Source organism: Elephas maximus, chromosome 18, assembly GCF_024166365.1.
Source record: "Elephas maximus indicus isolate mEleMax1 chromosome 18, mEleMax1 primary haplotype, whole genome shotgun sequence".
Taxonomy (NCBI): Eukaryota; Metazoa; Chordata; class Mammalia; order Proboscidea; family Elephantidae; genus Elephas; species Elephas maximus.
Genome location: NC_064836.1, coordinates 71,232,365 through 71,249,871, shown reverse-complemented (window position 1 = coordinate 71,249,871; position 17,507 = coordinate 71,232,365). Strand labels below are relative to the sequence as shown.

General features: G+C 40.6%; 1 protein-coding gene across 1 annotated transcript in view; it reads right to left on the bottom strand.

Moving 5' to 3' along the window:
* Positions 1 to 1,685: 1,685 nt before the first annotated feature.
* The window catches only part of LNP1 (leukemia NUP98 fusion partner 1), a 41,075-nt gene continuing 25,253 nt past the window's right edge, over positions 1,686 to 17,507 (bottom strand). Inside the window, exons 2-4 of the mRNA XM_049858657.1 lie at positions 13,134 to 13,337; positions 7,017 to 7,247; positions 1,686 to 2,185 (exon numbers count right to left, since the gene is read on the bottom strand). Of these exons, the coding sequence (XP_049714614.1) occupies positions 2,036 to 2,185; positions 7,017 to 7,247; positions 13,134 to 13,298 (546 nt within the window). The 5' untranslated portion in view covers positions 13,299 to 13,337 and the 3' untranslated portion in view covers positions 1,686 to 2,035. The remainder of the gene's footprint in view (positions 2,186 to 7,016; positions 7,248 to 13,133; positions 13,338 to 17,507) is intronic.

Genomic DNA, 17,507 nt, shown 5'->3' with positions numbered 1-17,507 from the left:
AAACCTAGAATGCAGGTTAGGCCCAGCCCTCCCCTACAATGATGGCAACTAACAAGCAAATGTCACCTTCCTTGACATGTACGAAAAAACATCATGCTGCATAAAAAATGCTGTGTGTCTGGGGAAACATCTAGGTCAATTGGTATAACCTAGTTCATAAAGAAAATATTCTATATCCTACTTTGGTGAGTATCGTATGGGGTCTTAAAAGCTTGCAAGAGGCCATCTAAGATACATCTATTGGTCCCGTTACATCCAGAGCAAAGGGGAATGAAGAAAACCAAAGACATAAGGAAAATATTAGTTCAAAAGACTAATAGCCCACATGAACCACAGCCTCCACCAGCCTGAGCCCAGAAGAACTAGATGGTGCCAGGCTACCACCACCAATCACTGATAGGGATCACAATAGTGGGTCTGGAAAGAAAAGTGTAGAACAAAATTCAAATTCCCAAAAAAAGACCAGGCTTACTGGTCAGAGACTAGAGGAACCCCCAAATCCATGGCCACCTGACACCCTGCTAACTCAGAACTGAAACCAACCCCATAGTCCACCTTTCAGCCAAAGGTTAGACAGGCCTATAAAGCAAACAATAATACATGTGAGGAACATGCATCTCAGCTCAATCAAGCATACGACACCAAATGGGTAACACCTGCCCGCAAACAAAGGTGAGAAGTCAGGAAGGGACAGGTAAGCTGGACGAATGAAAACGGGAACCCAGGGTGGAAAGAAGGAGAGTGCTGACACATTGTGCGGATTGCGAACAATGTCACAGAACAATTCGTGTATAAATGTTTGAATAAGAAACTAATTTTCACTGTAAACTTTCACCTAAAGCACAATAAAAAAAAAAAAAGGCTACAAGAAAGTGTCAATGTGTAGCAGATGAAGGCAAAGTTGTACAAAAATTGAAAGAATGCAAGTCAATCAATGATCATCAAAATTTTACTTTTCTTTCATTGTTTTCCTCTTCCTTTTTTCTTTCCCCTTTCCTTCTTCTTTCTATTATTATATGAAAATGAGTTTGTGTCTTGTATAAGCAGTAAATTTCAGTATTAGTTATGAGTAGTAGTTTGGGGGGAATAGTCTTCATCACAAAATGGAGAATCTAGCTGCCATTGGGCATTTGAAGACCCGAAAAAGAGAAACATAATAAATAGGGAGAGTATTACAGAGTGCTAGTGCCTTTTCTTCCAGGGAGAAAAAAACAGATACAGTATGGCCTCATAAATCAAAGCCCCAGAGCTTAAAGCTGACCTCAGAAAATTAGTTTTCACACATGGAATCAAAATCATAACCTACCTCAACTCTGCACTTCTCACTCACATGCACATCACACACATACTTAGGACCCATTTCTAAAAGGAAACTAGGGTCCTGCCTCAGGTTAGGAGCATGAGCCCTGGAGTCAGAACAAACTGGGCTTGGTCCCTAAACTCTGCCACTACACGCGTGTGAATTACTAAACCTTTCTAAACTTCAGTTTCCTCATCTAGAAAGCGAAGAGAATAATAGGGCCCACCTCAAAGTGGTGAGGATTATTTCAGATAATGCATTCAAACACTCAGCATAGTACTTGGCATGTTAATTGCTAGTTCTCATTAAATACTGGCCATTACATATACTCACATAATTATTTCTAATAAGGAAGTAAACTTAGAGTCATACCAATGACGTTTATTTAAGATTATCTGGGAGGTTGACGTGGAAGAAAGGTTGGCGAAGATGTGTGGGTTGGCTCTTTAAATATTTTTCTTTACGTTCTCAAGAATAATTTTATTCTATTAAAATACTTCTGATTCTTTGTATTCCCATAAAAGGGCAACAAAGCAGATTAGACTCTTGACTAAGATGTCAGAGCAGTTGGAGTATGACGTAAGTCATCATGAGCAGTAATCATACCAACCACCCACTTCTGTCAGTCAGCACCTGCAGACACCCTTGTACAGCTACCATCCCTAGCTCCCAGCATTGTGTGGTAGGGCTCAAAACACAAGATGGCATCTGTAGTCATGATGTGGAAACAAAGTACTATTCAGGCCCTTTTTCAACCAGCGGGGGCATGTATGCCTCTCCGTGATCTTCCTTCTTAGAGCCTCTTCTTTCCTCCACTTTCTTACAGGCTCTTATCTCCATCCTCAGGCACTCTCTTTCATCTCTCTCCTTTCTACTTTCAGGTCCCTGAAAGAGAAGGATCAAAAAAGGATAGTTCGTGAGTAACTTCATGGATAAGAATCAGCATGTATCCAATCCCCAAAATGTGGAGGTTGATCTAGTCCCCACTTTCCCGCATCTCAGTCATTTCTGACACCAGCCACCCCTACAGTACTCTCTCTCTCTGACCCTAGCCACCCAGAGCTAAGGCAGGTTAAAAGGACACCATCCTTCAGACTGCCACTAGCCACAAGTTTGGGAGTCCACATGACACCTTCACTTTCATTGGCTGGCTTGTCCTTCTACTTTGGATTTGATAACCCACTGGAATGACTCACAGATTCACGGACAGTACTATACTTACTATTATAGGTTAATATAGCAAAAGGACAGAATTCAGGGTCATGATAAGGAAGAGACACACAGGCAAGGTCTAGGAGGGCTTCCAACATGAAGCTTCCGTGTCTCAAAGAATGCGCTGTCCTCTCAGATACATGAATATCTTTCACCAACCAGGAAGCTCCATGAGCCTTTGTGTTCCGAACTTCTATCAGCCAGTGCTACATGAGAGCCTATATCATGTTCCTGAGGCTAGCTGATATCGGCCTCACAAATAAGTCTTTTCTGGTCTGGCCAGCCCCTACTTGCCAGCACAAATCCTCAGGTGTGGCCTGGAAGCCTCAGACCAAGGCACCCAGTTACTCCCAGGGTTTTTTCCTAGGAACCAAGGGCAAAGTTCATCTTACTTTACCCTTCGCATCAAGTCAATTCCAACTCGTAGTGACCCTATAGGGCAGGGTAGAACTGCCCCATAGGGTTTCCAAGGAGCAGCTGGTGGATTCGAGCTGCTGACCTTTTGGTTAGCAGCCAAGCTCTTAACCACTTTACCACCATCTTACTTCGGGTAAAGCTAAATTCTTTACCCCATATGCAGAAACACACCGACAGCTAACAAAGCTCCACATTTCTCTGAATATTCATAGAAGAAGAAAGCTCTGGTTGCTCAGTAGATCCCACTTCTTAGTTTCTGGTAATAAATTAGCATTAAATCGAAGGGTGTTGCTAAAGGTTTTAGTCATAAAGACGAGGAAGGAAGGTGCTTAAGCATCAGCAGCCTATGTAAGGAAACTCGCTGACGAACGTGATTTCACAGCATGGTAACATTCATAGCCTCCTGGTGCTTTTCGAAAAGCGGCAAGTGAGATCACATATGGAATGAACCTAACCTCGCTGATATCCACTCCCTGAAATTGCATTCATAATAGGGTGTACACTAAATTTTAGTACAAGGACTGTGGAAACCCTGGTGGCACAGTGTTTAAGAGCTGTGGCTGTTCGAGTCCACCGGGTGCTCCGTGGAAACTCTATGGGGCAGTTCTACTCTGTCCTATAGTGTTGCTATGAGTTGGAATTGACTCGACGGCACTGGGTTTGGTTTTTTGGGTTTGGACTGTGTAAAGAATGACTTTGAGGAATGACCAAAACCAACAAAACCAAACCCATTGCCATTGAGTTGATTCCGACTCATAGCGATCCTATAGGACAGAGCAGAACTGCCCCATAGGGTTCCCAAAGCTGTAGTCTTTTGCAGAAGCAGGCTGCCACATCTTTCTCCCTAAGAATGGCTGGTGAGTTCAAATCACCAACCTGTCAGCAGCTGAGTGGCTTAACCACTGTGCCACTAACCAAATTTACATTCCTCAATGGGTTGCCGAGACAGTCACATTTTTCATTTATTTATGGAGCACGTACTATTCCAGGGCCGGACGACACAGCGCTAAAGAACAGAAACTCTACTTTTGAGATCTGACACCTTGCTGGAGGGAAACAATCAATAAATAAACCTAAAAAGAAACACGGAAATAACAGAGTGATAGGTGCTATGATAACTATTGTTGTTATTTGCTGTTGAGTCAGTTCCAATTCATGGGGACCTCACGTGTGCAGAATAGAACTGCTCCAGAGGGTTGTGAAGACTGTGACCTTTAGAAAGATCACCAAGCCTGCCTCCCAATGCTCCCCTGTGTGTGTTCAACTGCCAAATTTTGGGCAGTGTTTGCATCACCCACAGTATCCATGATAACTACAAACAGGGTGATATAATAGGGAATAATTTGGGGAGCAACAGGTGCTGCTTTAGTTTCAATAGTCAAGGAGTGTCTTTCTCAGGAATCATTTAAGTGCCAACAAAAGAATGGCCTTGATAAATGTGGTGATGGTATCCATTTATGCTTCTATATTTTTAAAATAAATAAGTAAAATCACTATTTTTTCACCACTCAAACATTGAGTATCAGCAGACAGTCGGTGTGAGGAAACCCAACCTGCACATGACTCTTTGCCTCTGACAAATAAGTAAAATCATTATGTTTTCCCCACTTAAACATGAGAGAACCTGTGTGTCTATCAAGTGGGCATATACAACAGTGAGTGGGGATCAAGGTCATAACTCAGCCCTACAAGTGGAGTTATGAAAGATTCTGGCTACCGGGATAAATTTAGGTACTCCAGAGTATTAAGGTGTTTTCACAACTAGAATGTTTCTTTTCTATCCATAATGGTCCATTGGTTAAAGTCATATAAGCAAGTTACATATGATTATGAATTGTGAAGCCACCAGAATCATTAGCAAATTTTTCAGAATAAAATTTTTTTTAATGTATTTATACTCTAGAAGGATTTAGCCCAAGCCAAGCCAAGCCCATTGCCGTCGAGTTGATTCCGACTCATAGCGACCCTAAAGGACAGAGTAGAACTGCCCCATAGGGTTTCCAAGAAGCAGTTGGTGGATTTGAACTGCTGACCTTTTGGTTAGCAGCAGTAGCTCTTAACCACTACACCACCAGGGTTTAGTCTCCTAAATTGGTATATACTTACTTCAACATGTCAGTTTTAAAACAGCAATTCTTTCTCTTCTGTTTTAATCCTGCCAAATGTTCATAATTTGAATCATGAGGAAATATCAGACAAACTCAAATAATCTCTTCAAAAACAAAGTCAGTGAAAGATAAGGCAAGTCCGAGGAATTGCTCCAGGTTAAAATAGATTAAAGGGACATGAAAACTGGATATGATACCTGATCTGGAATTTCTCTATAAAAGAATATTATTGGGACAAGTGACCAAATATGAATAAGGTCTATGGGTTAGATAATAGTGTTGTATCAATGTTAATTTCCTGAGTTTAATGATCGTACTGTGGTTATGTAAGAGAATGTCTTGTGTCCTTGTTTGGAGATGGGAGAGAGAGACAGAGGGAAAGGAGGAGAGAGAACACATGCAGATGTGATAGCACGTTGAATGGACTGAATTTTGTCCCCCAAAATATAGGTAAGAATCCTAATCCTTATACCTGTGGATGTAATCCCATTTGGGAATAGGGTTTTCTTTGTTATATTAATGGGGCCATGTAAGTGCAGAGCGTATCCTAAACCTAATCACTTCTGAGTTAGAAAACAAGCAGATTGGACGCAGAAGCAAGTACAGACTGCAGAAGAGAGATGACACGTGAAGATCATCTACAAACCAAGGAACCAGGATGGCCTGAGCTATAGGCAGGGAAGAGTTGACACAGCCAAAACCCTGATTTGGACTTCTAGCTTCCAGAGCTGTGAGAAAACAAATTTCTGTTCTTTAAAACCACTTATTTGAGGCATTTGTGTTACAGTAGCACTAGGTAGCTAAGACATGTGTTAACATTTGGGGGAATCCAGGTGAATGGTGTATGGGAATTCTTTGCACTATTCTTACAACAATTCTCTAAATCTGAACCGTGTCAAAACAAGCAGCAAAAAGAAAAGACAAAACAAGAACTCGGGATAGCAGTGACAACTGTTCGCTAACTCTTCCTTCCCTATTCCTCCTATGATCAGGTGGAGAGAGCAGCATCCTACTGAAGAGAAATCATATGCACACAGGGTCACTCTGAGGAAAAATGAGATACCACCTGTGAGGCAAAGATGCATAGTGGTAGTGCCAACAGCCACCGTTTCTAGGTAAGGCATTGTGCCCAGATGGACAGGTATGCAGGTAACACCTGAGTGTCTTTATCTGTGCAGTCACAGAGTAAAGCTCAAGGACCAGCAGTCAATACACCCAGGTTTAATTATTTGCTCTTCCTACTACAAGGCAGCAGGATATTATTATTCCTATTTTGCAAAACAAAACAAAACAAAAAACCCAGAGACTTACCAAAAAAAAAAAGTATCTTGCTCAAGGGCACACAGTGAGCACTTTGCGGAGTTGAAAAGCCACCCACAGATTATTTTATCTCTAATTTATTACTTTATGTATCAAGTTTATTATCAGGGAGTTTCTAGTCTTCCTTCTCCATTCATGCTATCTCACTTCATGCTTTACTTAGACTTCCACAAGGTCACCGTGAACAAATGGACCACACCTACTCCTGGACACTCATTAGATAATGTCCAGAGAGTTCCTTCTGTACGCTTTTTAAAGGTGCAGGGAAACAAAACCCAATCATTAACTAAATATCAAAGGACAGGAGCAGTAGCGGCAATTTTTCTCTTCTTCAAGTGGTCAAAAAAGAATTAGACACAATTATTACAGTGAGAGTGAAGAAATTAGGTCAAAGAACTAGAAGACCTCAGTAACAAAAACATTACTCGTAAAGTCCTCCAGGAATTCTTCCTGCACCAGATGTCTTCAATTTAAAAAAAAAAAAAAGAATCCATGTGTATCTGGGCTATCCTAAACAGGGTATCATTTTTCAAAGATCTCATCACCAGGAAGTGGTAAATGAGGAGAATTTAGATTTGTTCTCCTCAAACTTGGGCAGCGTGAATCTTTGGATTTTCTTTTCTCAAATGGTTTAAATGTTTAATAGTTCTATTACATACCAAAGAGACAGAGCGTTTGGTTCTAAAGCATAGTTGCTGTTCAAAGGACTCCGAAACTCCCTGAATTTTTGAATAAGATCTTCCTTTTGATTCCAGTGGCTCCTTGAATGACCCATCTCCCGAGCATTTCCTGGAATTCCTCATGTGGGCACGGCACCAGAATTCCTGGTCCTCATGAGAATGCCTCCTAGGATGGTGGTCAGATGATGTAATTTTGGGAAGCTCAGGAAACTGGTAATAAAGAGTGAAAAAAAATTCAATATAAAGAGATTGTATAATACTAGCACAGAAACAGAATGTCCATAAGCTACTGACTAAACAAATCTTATATTGAACTGAAAGTTTATCTTTGTAATCAGTAAGGCCTTTCTCCTAAAGTGTGTTACTCCATCATTACAGCAATATATGAAGCTTTCTAAACCTCAAATTGATATCTGAAAATAAATTCCAAAGTAATTTTAAAATTTCTGAATAAAAAAGAAACCATAAATATTTAAGAAATAATACAAAGTAAATACTTATGTGGTTCTTGTAAAGAGATGGAATTTCTAAGCAAATGGAATAAGTCATGTGGAAAAAAATTAATTTGACTATATAAAAATAAAGCTGATGTCACCAAAAGCAACACAAAATTAAAAGGTAGGCAAAAAACCTAAAAATATGTGTGCTACATATTACTAATATTTAATAAATATTCTGAAAATAAACAAGTGTATGTTACACACATACAGACAGACATAGAAGTCATGGAATGCAATGACACCAATGCTAAAATCTCAATTGGAAAATGATCAAAGGGCAAAGAGTTCAGAGGAGCCAAACTTCCTGAAAGAATTGTGACACTTGCTCTCTCAATTTCCGCCACACCCCAACCTACTCCGTTCTAGCTTTTGTACCCACAAATACTTACGATTAAGATATTGGTGTCCATCTTACCAAATTCTGTGGATGCTTTTTGGTTTTTATCTTGCTTATTCAGTAGTGTTATAGATTGAACTATGTCTCTTAAAAAAGATATGCTGAAGTCCTATCCCCCAGGTGGTATGTGTGAATGAGACTTTGTTTGGAAATAGGGTCTTTAAAGATGTTATCAGTTTACCATTAGGTCATCCTGGAGTAGAATGTGTCCTGATATGAGCGGTGTTCTTACACAAAGAGGAGAAGAGACAGAGACAGATATAGATGGAAGAAGTCCATGTGAAGACAGAGGTAGAAACTGGAGTGATAAATCTACAAGGCAAAGAACACCAGGGATTTTCAGGAGCCATCAGGAACTAGGAAGAGGAAAGGAAGAATCTTCCCCTAGAGCCGTCAGAGAGAGTATGGCCTTGCTGAAACCTTCATTTCAGAATTCTAGCCTCCAGAACTGTGAACTGTCAAGACCAGAATCATAAACTAGATAAACAGAGGAGAGCGATAAGAAGAAACTCCTTGGAGCCTACAACACTCCATGCCTAGGGCACTAGGATCCTTCTCCTAGGGGGCAATTCAAGGGCTTGTTTCATGCATACAGAAGCTGAGGTAGCCAACCCAAGCCCATCTAAACCACATGCCTCAGAGATCATAACCCCAAATGACATTAAATTCCATCTTCTATAGTAATATTTTCTCCACTAGTTCTCCACTGCCAGTGATGGTTATTCTTGGTATGAAGATATGCCTTTTGCCAATCTTCAATATAAATTACAATAACCAACTATCTTCTCATTGTAACATAAAAGAGAAGGGGAAACTAGAAACAATGAAAAAAAGGGAAAATGAGAGACTCTGGAAGCTTTGCAGGAATTAACTGAAAGCATTCAGAAAAAAAAAAATCAAGTTTCAGTGTTTCTAAAATAATAATAATGATATTGAGAGCACTTACTAGGTACCAGGTGCTGTCCTAAGCACTTCATACACTCTACTCATTGAATCTTCACAATACCCATCTGAGGCACTATTACCCTCAGTCCCGTGTACTCATGGAGCACTGAGGCAGAGAGGTGAAGTAACTAGCTCAAGAGTTCTGCAACTAGTAAATGAAGGACACTGGAGTCTACCTCCAGAGCCCTCACTCGTACCCTCTTCACTTTGCTGCCTTTACTAGCAACGCCTCTGTTATGCTAAAAGTTTCCCTATAGAGTTGTTACTGATGACTTAAATTCTATCATTACTTTTATTCTTTTGGATTAAGGCATTGTCCCTTACTGAAATTAAACACAAATATAATCTGAAATACGAGAAGCTACTGCGATTCATGAAACTTTAGGGCAACAAGTCCCAAAGCAGGGACATCCCCTCTCTCTCCAGGTTTGTGAGATCTCCCCTGGGGGGCTATGCCCCACCCACCCACCCTTGTAGTGAGCACTATAATAATGAGAGTGTGCAGCCACCCTCAGGTCAATCAAGGATAAGAATAAAAATCAAAAATGTCTTGCACTGCTTTATATTGAGAATACAGAGGAAGAATATAAAGAGAAAAAGGTAATTTTTTTTTTTTTTTTTAATAGCCTTAAGTGTAGAGGCTTACTTTTTATCCTCTGAAATCATACCATGTAGGCAGGACATACTGTGTTACCACGGAGCATGGAAGAAGACCCCTTAGAGCTGGAAAGTCCTAGTCAGTGAACTCAAATTCTTCCTCAGAAAGTTTGCCAGGCCTGCTCTACATAGAACACTAAGACAGCCATGTTATGCTGAAGGAGAAGATGACTAGAAAGCTGAACAGAATTAAAAATTAACTTCCACTAAGGAGAATAAATGAGTGAAATGGAAGCCGTTTTACTTTGGTTTTGTACCTTTAAATTCACTAGTCATGTGATGGCGGAGAGAAGGCACACCAGCTCAATAATGAGAGAGACTCATATTACTTTATTATTTTTCCATCAAGGACATCAGGACAGTAAAATCTGATTTCTTCATTCACTTAAAACCAGCAACCTCAGATTACAATGAGTCTGGCCAAATAGTAGGGTTCTCTGTGAAAGACTAGGTTGTACCTCTTGTCATAACTTGCTCTTTCCTGCCCAATTTGTCTTTTCCACTAATACTGAAAGTTCTGTGAGTGCGGGGGCCATGTATGTCCTCCTTTCCCCTGTTTCCTAGTACCTTGAACAGTGACTGGCACACAGTAGGTGTTCAACAAATATGTTAAATGAGTCAATGCTCCATTACTACGATTTCACATGAATCATGAGGCTGAGAAAGCCGTATTGGAAACTGCATTCAAAATAGGCAAGAAGGAGGAAGTGGTCTGTCCTGGGGCATGTAGTAGTGATGGATGTAGGTTACTAAGAGTTGAGAGGAAAGAGCCTTGGACTGGAGCAGGGGAGAGAGAAGAAAAAAAGACAAGCACATGCTTTTCTTTTGAAGTTCTTTTCATTGAGCTTAAACCAAAACACAGAAAAACTGAAACCTAATTGTTCTCATATCTCTATAGTGAGAAAAATTTGAGCATGTTTTAGAAATAGGAAAAATTAAGTATTGAGTATAGATTTACTTTATAATTATGTAGCATTGTGTAAGTAGAGAATGAAGAATCAGACGCCCTAACTACCCTCCAGGACTCTGCTTAATGCCTCCTCTGGGCCTTCTGATCGGTGTTCTGTGCTGGTTCTTTTTCTGCACTATTCAGTCAGGTTGTAATTTTTATCTCATGTTTTGTCTCCCTAAATAAACAAATGCTTTCTGCATTTTTTTCTGATACTTATGGAATTCATTGTTGACTCAGAGAAATCTGAACAGGCTCTACAGCAAGGAGGAGCAGAAGAGATGTCACGTGGACATCACTTAGGAATGCTATCCAAAGCAAAGTCTGCTATTTCTCAGTATTTTAAGAAGAACATTACAACCTAAAAGTGGATGTCTCTAAATTGGGTGAATTATCTCACTTTTAAAAATCTGGTTGATGCTAAAATTTATTCAAGAAACAGTATATTGCAAATGATGTTTCTTTTTTTGTTTTCATATTTTCTGTGACTCCAAAGAGCTGTGGAGATAGAAGAATATCATGGTTTTTCTCTTTGTTTCTGCCTGGTTCTCATTATATGAAAACTGGGGTGATAAAACTAGTCACACTGGTTCACACACTATGGACACCTCACTCGATGGAACATAAAAGATTAAAATGAGACTGCAATAATCTGGTCTTTATTTTATACTAATAAAAAAAGCCCATTGCTGTTGAGTTGATTCCAACTCATGGCAACCCCAGGTGTTACAGAGCGGAACTGGTCTATTTTGTACAGAACCATGGAAAGCTAGAGCTAGAAGGGCCCTCTGAGAGCATCCAGGCCAATCCCTTCATGTTTCATTTCAGGAAATAAAAGCTTAAAGAGATGGTGAAACTTGCCCTTTGTCCTTGAATGTGTATTTGGGAAGAGGTCTATTTTCAAATATTTGTGTCTCAAAGAGGTCTCATTCCTCAAACTTGCTGATCTCTGGGAGTAAAAGAGGTTGCCTTACATACTTTGGGGCCCTGGTGGCACAGTGGTTAAGCGTTTGGCTGCTAACCAAGAGGTTGGCAGTTCAAATCCAGCAGCCGCTCCTTGAAAACCTTATGGGGCAGTTCTACTCTGTCCTGTAGGGTCTCTATGAGTCCAAATTGACTCAACAGCAATGAGTTTGGTTTTGGTTACATACTTAAATGTGTCTAACAGATGTTTTGTACTATGGGACCCGGGAGCTAAAAAAAAAAAAAAAAGAGAGACAGAGAGAAAGAAAGAAATTAACACTTCCCTAAAACTTATTTGTAAAGTAGGTCAGGGAAAATGAGGGAAACCCTCAATGAGATGGACTGACACAATAGTTGCGACAATGGACTCAAACATTTCACCGATCAAGAAGATTGCACTGGGCTGGCATCATTTTGTTCTGTTATATCCAAGGTCACCATGAGTCTGAGCCGACCGTATGGAACCTAACAGCAACAGCAAAACTTACGTAAGCGTTCCAAGGCCGGCAGATACAGGGGGCTAGGGAACTGCTTTCCAGTGCCTGGAATTCTAAGTGGTGACTTGAGAAAAAGAAAGGCTGTCTTATCACTGCGTAACTCTGAAGCAGAGGACCTAAGTATGTACTGTGGAGCCTTCTAGCTGCTGCAGTTGAGCAGCGAGAACTGCTGTCTGTTCCTGCGGCCGAGTCCACACCTGGTCAGGCCCACGCATTCCCCTCTCAAGAGCTTTCCTGCTAGCACCTTGCTCCCTAGACACTGGGTCCTCTGCCTAGCCATAGGAAAATAGTGCTGAAGGCAAAAGAATTTTGCATCCCTCCCCACTCAGGAAACCAAATAGCAACAGAGAAGAAAAAGTATATTAAATTTATCAAAGGTAGTAATTTGTTAGGTAGGATCCCTGCTTCCCTAGAGGTCCACCAAATAGTTGTGCTAATTTCAGTGTTTCAAAAAGTCTAATGGAAATCACACATTTATTCACAGCAATCATTTTCACAGACTAATGATAATATCAAGTTTTTTTCTTTTGGTTTGAATTATATCACCCAGGTGGTGCAAGCAGTTTGCCATCAGTGGCTAACCCAAAGGTTGGCAGTTCAAACCTACCCAGTGGGTCCACAGAAGAAAGGCCCGACAAACACCCTCCGTAAAGGTCACAGCCAAGAAAACCCTACAGAGCAGCTTCACCCTGTAACACAGGGGGTCGCCATGAGTCGGGCCGACTTAACAGCAGCTAACAGCATACCTCAGGCTTATGAGGGGCAGTTAAAGGTATCTTAAACCCCCAAAAAAAAACAACAAGAAAAAAAAACTCGTTGCCTTCAAGTCAATACCAACTCATAGCGACCCATAGGGTTTCCAAGGAGTGGCTGATGGATTCGACCTGCCGACCTTTTGGTTAGCAGCCTGAGCTCTTAATTACTAGGCCACCAGGGCTGCAAAGATATCTTAGGTTACTAAAAATAAAGAAACCATTACCTAATAGATGAAAATCAAGCCCCTTTAAGGATAAGAGAAAATGATAAAAGGGACTTTTGAGGGTATTAAAAAAAAAAAAAAAAAGGTTTGGAAGCACTGATTTTAAGCCAAAGAAAACTTTGTATCCAAGGACTCTTCCAAAAAAAACGATCTCTGAGAAACCCCCTCCCCTCCCCCACCTCTCCCCTGGCCTTGGGGTAGGAACTCACAGGGCAGGGCAGGGAGGTTTTCCTGTAACCAGCAGCTTGTGATCGGTGGCGTTCCCGGAGTCGGAGTCTTCTCTCATCCTCCTCCGTCCAGCTGTGACCCCAGAAGCTGCTCATCCATTTGGCAAAAGATTCATCATCATCATCATCATCATCTTTGTGCTCCATGTCAAGGTGATTCAAAATGCTGAAGGCCTGTCCCTAAACCTGTCAGGGAGAGATAGCATCCAACAGGGCTGACTTGATAAAACCCAGGATCTCCTCCAGAAGACAAAATAAAAGTGGTATTTTCAAACGGTCTCTGATAATGGGATCCCTAAAGGAGAAAGATTTACTAAACAATCACTTCTCCATCAGGCAGCCTCGGGCAATGTCTATTTATAAATTGTGCAGCCCACATTCCCCTCCCTCTTGTCTCTTTAAATTGAGAGGCTTTTTAATCTCTCCGTTGCCGGGGCTTGTGCCTCGCAGCCTAAGGGTGGGAAGCACAGTCCACTGCCTCGTTTTCTCAGTGCTTTGCTGCTGTGCCATCTCCAGCTGTCAATGTCAATGAGGATGGAGCATGACCCTCACAATCTGCCTGTCAGCTCGAGGCCAACTCTGAAGCGGGGTGGCATACCAGGGTCAGACTGACTGTGTGGCCTGTAAGGTGGACAGCTATTGGCACATTCTATGCACAGGAAAGGGTATACAAATTAGAAACCTCCCTAACATATAAAATTGACATTGTTGCTGCTGTGTGTCGAGTTGATTCCTATTCATAGTGACCCTATAGGACAGAGTAGAACCGCCTCATAGGGTTTCCTAGGCTATAAGCTTTACGGGAGCAGATCACCAGGTCTTTTCTCTCTTGGAGGTGCAACTGCTCACCATTTGGTTAGCAGCCAAGCACTTAACCATCCTGCCACCAGGCCTCCTAATTAAATTGATGGCTATGTAAAATCCAGCTCCTAGAGCAAAGAAAGCAGTTTTTCTTTTTTTATTGAAGTATTAGTTACATAAAACTGTTGTAGGGTCACAAACATCATAAAGTTTAGCAAAGCAAAAAGAAAGTTTTGTTCAGCATATATTCAAAAAGGTAAAAGTGGGAAGCGGACAAGCACGCTGCCACTGCCTTGTCTGCCTGAGTCCAAGGAACATTACAGAGTCATCAGTATATATTACCATTACGAATGTACAAAACCATTGAAAGCTTTACCTTTTCACAGATTGGCTAGAAACTGTAATCCTGCATTTTGAATTACCTTTCTTAAAAATCATTGGTACAGGTTTCAGTAACATAGACAGGAGGTCTTCACTGGCCCAACAAATTTTTTATTTTTATTTTTTATTCACTAAATGTTAATAGAAAAAGATAAAAGTGGGAAGTCTTTTGTGTTCTCTTTGATAATCTGCTTATGTGAAAGCTTCCCTAAAAGATATTTTCCAGGATTGTCTTAGCTACTGTCTTTACACCTCAGGGCCCAGTTGATGTGTCCTTGTGAGTCCTTGTGAGCCCAGCTCCAGCTGGGTCACGTCCACTATCCTCATGGACACAGGATAATGATTCCAATATTATTTCCCAAATCCAAGCAAAACGTATACGTTGATGAATTTTTATCTGTGTATATCCCTGGGTGGGAAACTGTGGTGGCATGGTGGTTAAAAGTTATGGCTGCTAACCAAAAGGTCGGCAGTTTGAATCCACCAAGCACTCCTCGGAAACTCTATGGGGCAGTTGTATTCTGTCTTATAGGGTCATTATGAGTTGGAATAGAGTCAACGGCAAAGGGTATATCCCTGTGTAACCACCACCCAGATGAAGATATAGAACATTTCAGCATCCCAGGAGAAACCCTCTTTCCCCTTCCAGTCCACATTCCCTCCAAAAGATAGCCCTTTCTGACTTCCATCACCACAGATTAGTTTTCCCTGTTTTAAAGTTTCCTGTTAATAGAACTCTATAATACATATTATTTTCTGTTACTCAACATTATGCCGTTGAAATTTATCCTTGTCTTTGTAGCTGCAGTTGTTCATGCTATGTGAACATACCATGATTTCTTTTTTAATTCAGTCTACTACTGATGGTCATTTTGGCCTGTCTTTTGTTGCTTCCAGTAGGGGCTATTGTAAATAAAGCTTCCATAACTATTACAGTCCCTGTCTTTTAGTGAGCATGTTTCTCAAGGAAAAGGAGAATATTACCTTTATTCAGTGCCTACTTTGTGAATTTTATACATGACTTTTTTCATTTAATCCTTATAGCAACCCTGTGACTAACAGATTTATATCAGTAATTGTTGTTGTTGGATGATGTCAAGTTGATTTTGACCGATGGTGAACCCATGTGACAGAGTAGATCTTCCCTATAGGGTTTTCTTGGAAACCCTGGTGGCATACTGGTTAAGTGCTATAGCTGCTAACCAAAAGGTCAGCAGTTCAAATCCACCAGGCACTCCTTGGAAACCCTATGGGCCAGTTCTACTCTCTCCTATAGGGTCACTATGAGTAGGAATGGACTCAATGATAATGGGTTTTTGTTGTTGGGTTTTTTGGGTTTTTTTTTTTTTTTTGGTTATAGGGTTTTCTTAGCTGTAATCTTTACAGAAGCAGATTGTCAGGTCTTTCTCCTGCAGAGCTGCTGGGTGGCTTCAGTTTGCCAATGTTTTGATTTGCTGCTGAGCGCTTAACAATTTGTGCCACCAGGGATTCTACCAACATTTTAGACATGAGAAAATTCGGATTCAAATAGACTGTCCCCTGCCCAAGGTGAAATGACTACTAAACAGCACAACCGAGTTTGAAGCAAAGAGCAGAATAACAAAGTCCAGTCTCTTTCCATCTTTCTACCAGTAGTCCAAAAGGCTTTTGACAAATTCTGCATTTTTAAACAGAGGGATTCCTGGCCATTTGCCATATGAAAATTCCTCCTTCAGCTGCAAAAAGATGGGCTTGGTGCCTGTGACCATTGTTCCTCAAGCATGATACCATAACTCACATGTTACTAAAAAAATGTAACCAAACATAAACTAACTTGCAACATTTTTATTTCTTGCTTTACATCATGAAAAAATGCATGCTTGCTACTTTGTAATATTTCTGTTGAGAGAATGGAGGAAGCTTGCTTGTCAATGACCCAGATGAGAAAGGAGAAGTTATAACTGGATGTCATCACTGTCAGTTTCCTCTGTTATTAAAGAAAGAAATCAGATAACTTCTCTTGATGGAGTAGGACCAGGTCCTGCCCATTAAACTTGATTATGGATGAATTTCTTTTCTATTCCCCCAAACAGGAGCATCCTTTCTTCCAACATCTGAAACAAAACAAAACAGACAACCAAACAGAAAAAAAAAGAAAGCAATTTTATGGGCAGGGTGGAGAAAATAGCAGATAATATCTAATATTACTGCTAAAAAATTTGAGGAAAATAAAAGAAACTTTATAAACTATTCGAGTGATATCTGTCTTCTAGAATTCTGAACTCTTCCCTTAATGCCTAATAGACAGACCAATTAATCAATTTAAGTACTGGCAAATGTACAAAAACAAGGTAACATAGAAGGCCTGAGGTTGCCTATCCTTAGAAAGTCCAACCACCTCACCTCTCCCCTACAACAAAAAATTGCTATTGTCATGCTCACCTCCAACATACTCCAGGGTTTCTTAGGAGTTCTCTCCCCTCACCATTTCAACTTTTTTGGAATTCTCACTCCTGCATGAATACCCCTTACTCCTCCTTCCCCTGCCAGTTCTGTGGTGATAGTTACCAGCTTTCCCGAGTAGGCTCCTGGCCCCTTCCTTTACTCTCAGCCTCACCTCACCTCTGGTCTGCTTTTACGCCATTTTGCTCCTTTTTTGCTGAACAGTCACCGTCCTTGCAAAGTTTTTTAAATCAATAAAGTCGGTGCCCTTCAAAAAAAAAAAAAAAGATTACAGCCAAGAAAACCCTAGGGAGCCATTCTACTTTGTAACACATAGAGTCACATGAAACTCAACAGCTACGGCTTGGTTTTGTTTGTTTGCTGTTTGGTTTTCTGTGGGGCCATAAACTATGAAAACATCATGAATGTTACTTGGATTCTATGGAACACTTGCAGATGCCCATGTGTAAGTCTTGTTCTCTCCATGCCTCACACCATACACAAAAACAAATTCGAAATGGAATAAAGACCTAAATGTGCAAACTAAAACAATAAAATTCTTAGAAGAAAATACTGGGGCAATGCTGTCAGGCCTAGCTTTGGATTACCTAATATAATAACAAAAGCACAAACAGCAAAAGACAAACTAAACAAGTGGGACTGCATAAAAATTAAAAACTTTTGTTCATCAAAAGACTTTACCAAAAAAGTGAAAAGACAAGCTACCAACTGGGAGAATATCTTCAGAAACCA